Source organism: Galeopterus variegatus, unplaced genomic scaffold, assembly GCF_000696425.1.
Source record: "Galeopterus variegatus unplaced genomic scaffold, G_variegatus-3.0.2 Scaffold13041, whole genome shotgun sequence".
Taxonomy (NCBI): Eukaryota; Metazoa; Chordata; class Mammalia; order Dermoptera; family Cynocephalidae; genus Galeopterus; species Galeopterus variegatus.
The window spans coordinates 7,920-15,376 of NW_007739152.1; the positions used below are offsets into that span (position 1 = coordinate 7,920).

Genomic DNA, 7,457 nt, shown 5'->3' on the forward strand with positions numbered 1-7,457 from the left:
GCTCAGCCAGTGAGCAAACCGGCCATCCCTATATGGGATCGGAACCCACGGCCTTGGTGTTATCAGCACCGCACTCTACCGAGTGAGCCACGTGCCGGCCCCCTGAGTATTTTTTTTAAAAAACTTAATTACATAGGATTGGACCCTGGAAGGTTAGTTCATGGTTTTGTAAAATTTGTGTAGGAAGTTTTTTTCTCAGAAGGTTGTATAATATCGCTGATGTTATATATATTCTGATTTTTGAGGTTTAACATCTTAAAAAATTTCTGTTTTAATTTTATGTCTTTGGTGCCTGGACGATATAGGGATCTGAACCCTTGACCTTGGTGTTATAAGGCCACACTCTAACTAGCTAAGCTAACCAGCCAGCCCCCAAAATTCCTATTTTTAAAGAAAGCATCTTGAACAATGGTGGCAAAAAGTTGACATTTAAAATTTTGCTTAAATTTTATAAATTATAGAATACCTATTATGTACAAAAATATAACATGTACATGTAAGGAATAAAGATAAAATGAAATTGTGTACTCATCACCCACCTTAAGAAGTAGAATACTGGGGCCGGCCCGTGGCTCACTCAGTAGAGTGCGGTGCTGATAACACCAAGGCCACGGGTTCGGATCCCATATAGGGGTGGCCGGTTCGCTCACTGGGTGAGCGTGGTGCTGACAACACCAAATCAAGGGTTAAGATCCCCTTACCGGTCATCTTTAAAAAAAAAAAAAAAGAAGTAGAATACTAATATCACCATTATATTTGAAGCCCCTGGTTTGCCTTCTCCCCAACACAGAAGTACTCATCACGCAGAATTTTGTTGATCATTCTCTTGCTTCATTTTGCAGTTTTATGACATATATATCTCAAATAATACATATTAAATGAAAAAAAATCTCGGGCCGGCCCGTGGCTCGCTCGGGAGAGTGTGGTGCTGAAAACACCAAGGCCCCGGGTTCGGATCCCATATAGGGATGGCCGGTTCGCTCACTGGCTGAGTGTGGTGCTGACAACACCAAGTTAAGGGTTAAGATCCCCTTACCAGTCATCTTTAAAAAAAAAAAAAAAGAAAAAAAATCTTTTGGTTCTAATAACCTATTTCTATTTTTCTTCACAGTGGGAATGTAAGACGGACTTAGATATTGCATACAAATTTGGTAAAACCGTGGTGAGCTGTGAAGGCTATGAATCCTCTGAAGATCAGTATGTACTCAGAGGTTCCTGTGGCTTGGAGTATAACTTAGATTATACGGAACTTGGCCTGAAGAAATTGAAAGAATCTGGAAAACGGCACGGCTTTACCTCTTTCTCTGATTTTTATTATAAGTGGTACTCTGCAGATTCCTGTGGCACTGGTGGATTGATTACCATCGTGGTGCTACTTACTATTGCCTTTGTAGTTTATAAGTTGTTCCTTAGTGATACTCAGTGTTCTCCTCCACCATATTCTGAGTATCCTCCATATTCCCACCGCTCTCAGAGATTCACCAACTCAGCAGGACCCCCTCCCCCAGGCTTTAAGTCTGAATTCACAGGTATGTTTCCTGGGTAGATGGGAGATGGTGAATCCTGTCTGTGCTTGTTTTGGAAATAGAAAATGATTGCATTGGGAAACCAAAGATTTGTCTCCTCATTTTGTCTTACACTTTCAACTTCTTTTACCTCTTCTATTCTACTTCTCTATAGGGATATATTATGGTTACTATTTTAAGCATGCCTGATTAAATCGTAAATCATCTTAATCAGGAAAACTTGATCAGATTTGGTGATAAGCATGTACCTTGACCCCTGTCTCACACTATACATAAAAGTTAATTCATGAAGTGTTATAGATCTCAACATAAAAGCTAAAACAATTGTTTGTAGAATAAAACATAGAAGAATATTTGTCATGACCTAAGGATAGGCAAAGATTTCTTTCTCTTTTTTTTTCTTGGTGGCTGGCCTGTACGGGTAACCCAACCCTTTACCTTGGTGTTAAAGATTTCTTAAAGAGAACACAAAAAGTACTAGCCGTAAAATAAATGATGGATAAATCAGACTTTATTTGAATTAAGAACACCTAGGGCCAGCCCGTGGCTCGCTCGGGAGAGTGTGGTGCTGATAACACCAGGGCCACGGGTTCGGGTCCTGTATAGGGATGGCCGGTTGGCTCACTGGCTGAGCGTGGTGCAGACAACAGCAAGTTAAGGGTTAAGATCCCCTTACCGGTCATCTTAAAAAAAAAAAAAATAAATAAAGAACACCTGTTCATCAGAAGACACTATTAAGAGATTGAAAAGGCAAGCCACAGACTGGGAGAAAATATTTGTAAAACATATCATCTAGAATGTTTAAAGAACTCCCACAAATCTGAGAAAAGACAACCCGTTTTGAAATGGATAGAGGAGCTGAGCAGCCATTTTATAATAAAGAAGATGTCCAGATGGCCAGTACAGATATGAAAAGGTGCTCAGCATCCTTAGTCTTCAGGGCAGTGCAGAGTAAAACCACAGTGCGATTATTTTTAACCACCAGCTAACCACCATAATGGCTAGCATTAAAAAGACGGAGTACGAAGTATTGGCAAGGATGTACATGACGGGAACTTTCATTCTTTGCTGACAGGAGTTAAAATGGTAAAACACTTTGGGAAACTGTCAATATCTACTAAACCTAAACATGCCTACCCTGTGACCAGCAGTTCCATTCCTACATACATACCTAAGAGAAGCGAATGTATATGTGCACTGAGAGACGTGCACAAGAATTTTCATAGCAGTTTTATCCATAACAGTCAAAAATTGGAAATAGAATATCTGTAAATATTAGAATGGGACAAATAGTTTTTTTACACAATGGAATAATACACATGAGTTAAAAAAAAAAAAAAACAAACTACTGATCTCTGCAACAGTGGGATTGACTCATAGAGCAGAAGATACTTTTTAGGTCCCTTTAAGATCTGACTTCCCAACTAATGCAAGTAAATATTTGGCTGCTTCCACTTGGATTCCTCTGTTAGAAACTCAGATACAGCTCTTACCCAGAGCTTTTAGAGACATTTGCTATACAGAAAGGAAATAATTCTGAAAAATTGGGTCATCTTCTAGTAGCTGCTATTGAGCAGGGCAGATGTAACTTTATAGGAAGACCCTCCCACTAGTCCCAAAATACATCCCTCCTCCATGTCTGTGGGAAATGCACTCCTTAGTTATGAACCAATATTTTACAAATACCCTTTTTAATACAAAACTTGTTTATAAGTTGAGGCCTGAGTATTATTAATAGTACAGTACAGATGAAATAATTGAAATATTATCTTTGCTTTTGTAGGCTATATTATCTTTACATGAGGATACATAATATAATAAATCATTTTTGTTTTTAGGACCGCAGCATACTGGCCATGGTGCAACTTCTGGTTTTGGCACTGCTTTCGCAGGACAACAAGGATGTGAAAATACAGGACCTGGGTTCTGGACTGGCCTGGGAACTGGAGGAATATTAGGATATTTGTTTGGCAGCAATAGGTAGGCTTTCCATTGATCTTACTTGCTCTTTAATTCACCTTTTCTTTAGAGGTTTCTTTGATTTGCTTTCAATTTGGCTGCATTTGGTTTTCTTAAGGAAAATAAATTATGGTGGCATCACCCTATTCAGTTTCTCTGGGGATGGCGGAAGTACACTATATGTGCTTTGATCAGTATATGTTAATTTCTTTCATTTTGTTTCTTCCTTCCTATGTCATCTTCATAGATATTATGAGATAGGAGAAAGACTGTTTACTTGATGTCTAAGAAAATGAGAAGGCAGGAAAGAACACAGTGTTTGGGGAACAGCTAGCAACCTGGTTTGGTAGAATGATGAAAACAAGTCTGGAAAGCTCTTGGGGCCAGATTTTGGAGTGTCTTGAGTAATGGCAGTTTAAGTTTAGATTTTGAGTGCAAATTCAGAAAGAAAGAGCATTAACTCCCTGTCACTTGCTTCCCCCATAGCAATGACCATAACAGTGACAGAAATATAAAACGATACTTATTTCATGTTAACCCTCATATACCAGAACATTCAGGAAAAAACATTTGATCAAGATGTTTTTTTCCTCTGGTGGAACAGGGTTTAGGAACAGGAAGGTATTTAAAAATTACAGTCATGAGAAAGGTGCTAAACCCACTGTTATGTCTTTAAAGAGCGGCGACGCCCTTTTCAGACTCGTGGTACTACCCGTCTCACCCTCCGTCGTACTCCAGCCCGTGGAGTAGTCGTGCCTACTCACCGGTTCGTGGGGGCTCAGGGAGCTATTCGGCGTGCTCCAACTCAGAGACAAGAACCAGAACTGCATCAGGTAAGAGCAAAGACATAGGAGTTCCTAGTATGTTGCAGTAAAGTACAGAAATAATTTGGGAACTCAAGAAGACGATTAAGTCTGTATTCAGCAATCATGGTTTTATTTGGTATACTCACCAAAAATATTAATAGCATAAATAACTGAGATTAAAATATAATTCAGATTCATTCTTTCCTTCTACTCCTAAACATTCTTTTAACATCAGACAGGGATTTGTTTTAGACTCAGTTCTGCCATTAACCAAAGTTTTAACTTAAACCTTCCTGGATGTTAGTTTCCACATATGTTTAATTCTCTGATCTCTAGGGATCCTTTAAGTTATAACCAGAATTTTCTAAGTAGAAGCTTGAGCTTTTTTTCTTTTAGGTTTTTTTTTTTGTTTGTTTGTGTCTATTTTTTTTTTTTTCCTTTTTTTTGAAGCTTGAACATTTTTTAAATTAAAAAAAATTTTGTTTTTTATTTGTTTGGCAGCTGGCTGGTACAGGGATCCCACCCCTTGATCTTGGTGTTACAACAGTGTGCTCTAACCAACTGAGCTAACAGGCCAGCCCAGAAACTTGAACTTTTTAAATTCAGTAAAATTAAAAAAATGCATTGAGCTGTACTTTAAATAATTGTCAAAAATATGACTATAATGTTTATTGCAGTGGCTAAGACGAAATTTTATAGGAAGTAAAGGTATATAGAAACTTGAACTTTTTAAATTCAGTAAAATTAAAAAAATGCATTGAGCTGTACTTTAAATAATTGTCAAAAATGTGACTATAATGTTTATTGCAGTGGCTAAGACGAAATTTTATAGGAAGTAAAGGTATATAGAAAACAAAGTAATAACTGGGTTTAAACATCTAGCTAATCAGCAGAAAATGGGAGGTGGAGGGTAATGAGGCAGTAGTAAATTGCTGTGGACTAGATTTGTCTTTTTCAGGAGAAAGAAGTTACAGAACAGTGATTAATTCTTGAAATTGATGAAGAAGTTTACATGTTTTAAATGTAAGAGTGGAATTCTCATAGTACTGATTTGGTTATAAATTGGTACAGTCATTTTGAAAGACTTTTACTACCTGGTAAAGTTGAACCTAAGCGTACCCAGGACCCAACAGTTTCACTCTTAGATATACAGCAACAGAAATGCACACACTTGTACACTGACAGATAAGCACAAGAATATTCTTAACATCCCTATTCATAATAGCCTCCAACTGGAAGCAACCTACGTGTCCATCAGCAGTAAAGTGGATGAATAAAATGAGTTATATTCATACAGTGGAATACTGCTCAACAGTGAAAACAAATGATCAGTTCTGTGCAATCATGTGGATAGATCTACCAAATATAAAGAAGCCAGATACAAAGGAATATATACAGTATGATTACAGCATTTATATTTTATGAATATACATGCTCAAAACAAGCAAAACTAACTTATGGGGTTAGATATTAAGATGGGGGTAACTTTTGGGAAGAAAAAGAAGGGTAATGATTGGGAGAATGTGTAAAAATATGGCTAGGTAGCCTGTGTCATGACAGAAGAAAACTCATTCTTAGTGGAGACAAAACTTACAAAAAATCATAACCATCAGCTAGAAATGTTTGGGACTTAGGTGAAGAAAATCATCAAACATTTCCAAATAACCTAAAAGAAAACCTGAAAAAAATTGAGACTGTCCAGGTGGGAGGACTTGTTATCTACCATCGAAAGTCCATAGCCCTCCTCATATTACATCTGTTTACCCCTGGAGCTGTGGCAGGTAGCAGGATGTGGCTTATGCTCCATTGGCTTCTCTGATTATTTGGCTTGGACTTTGGGGATTGCCTGTGTCAAGCTGGCCCCACCACAGAACACACCTTTGGTTTCCTAACTGAAAGTTATTCACAGAAAGCATGTGTGAGTTTAGTAGGCTCGGCGATTGGGAAGGCTGTTGTGGGAGAGGTTGCACTGTCCTGCATAGCCCTGCTCCACCTACTGGCTCATTCTCTCCTTCCCTATCTCTTTCATTTATTTGCTAACAGTAAATGTATATTACTTTTGTAACTTTATAAGCAATTCTAATGCATTTTAAAAACGGATGTAAATTTTACTGTTCTCATTCTAGGATATGGTGGTACCAGAAGACGCTAAAGTAGAAAGTTGAAGTCAAACATTGGATGCAAAATTTCTGATTTTTCATCGCTTTCTCTTTAAAGAAAGTGCTACCTGCTAACAACTGGGGAGAGAGAATAGCCAAAACTTCTGTTGTGTTTTGTCCTTTATAGCTTTTTGTATTCTATTATTTGAGGCTAAGAGTTGATATATGACAAAATGCTTATGTAATGTATTTTGTGTAACATGCAGATATGTATTGCAGTTTTTGAAAGTGATGATTACTGTGGAATGCTGAAACTATATTGCTTAATTTTTAAAGCCTGTGATGCCATAAGAAGCATTAAGAATGAAGGTGTTATACCAATCGAAACTGAGTATGGAAAATTTGATCTTAGGTGGTTTTAGTTGATGAGTCATTTATTACCACGTAGAAACAGTATTCTATTTGGTATTATGTTATTTAGTGTTTGCTGTTCCTCAAACATTTAAACCAAGCTTTGGAGTACTAATTATGCTAATTCGTGGGTTCTAATCACTTTTGAGCTCTGAAACTTTGAATCCTTCAATGGTGTGGTGGGCTTCTGGTAAGTGAGAATTACCTTTTATAGGAAAAGGTAGAAAATAAGCATCTAGAAGGTTGTTGTGATGATTGTGTGCTGACAAAAAAAGCTTGAAACCTCCATATTCAGTTCCTAAGAGGTAAAGTGCAGATGCTTCAACAAAGGTCTTTTAATAGCAAAAGCATGCAGTTCTCTGTGGAATCTCAAATATTGTTCTAACAGTCTGTTTCAACCTTACATTAAAATGACAAAATAAATAAAAGCAAACAAGGGATTTTGTTGTCATTCTTTCTATTAGCCTTGACACAAATTGTTGCTTTTTTTTAACTTTCCCAAAGGAAAGGGGTTCATGCAGAAGTTCAGTCTCCCTAAGCAATTTCATAGATAGTCATACCTTAGGTACCAGTCATTTGGTAAATGTTTTCAAAAAATAATTTAGGAATGGTGTGATAGCCTCTGCTAAAAAATTCATTTTTAAAAAAATAATTGA

General features: G+C 37.3%; 1 protein-coding gene across 1 annotated transcript in view; it reads left to right on the forward strand.

Annotated features, from left to right (window-relative positions):
* The window catches only part of SARAF (store-operated calcium entry-associated regulatory factor), an 11,708-nt gene extending 4,467 nt beyond the window's left edge, over positions 1-7,241 (forward strand). The window contains exons 2-5 of the mRNA XM_008563267.1: positions 1,112-1,529; positions 3,365-3,506; positions 4,164-4,318; positions 6,418-7,241. Of these exons, the coding sequence (XP_008561489.1) occupies positions 1,112-1,529; positions 3,365-3,506; positions 4,164-4,318; positions 6,418-6,443 (741 nt within the window). The 3' untranslated portion in view covers positions 6,444-7,241. The remainder of the gene's footprint in view (positions 1-1,111; positions 1,530-3,364; positions 3,507-4,163; positions 4,319-6,417) is intronic.
* The last annotated feature ends 216 nt before the right edge of the window (positions 7,242-7,457 follow it).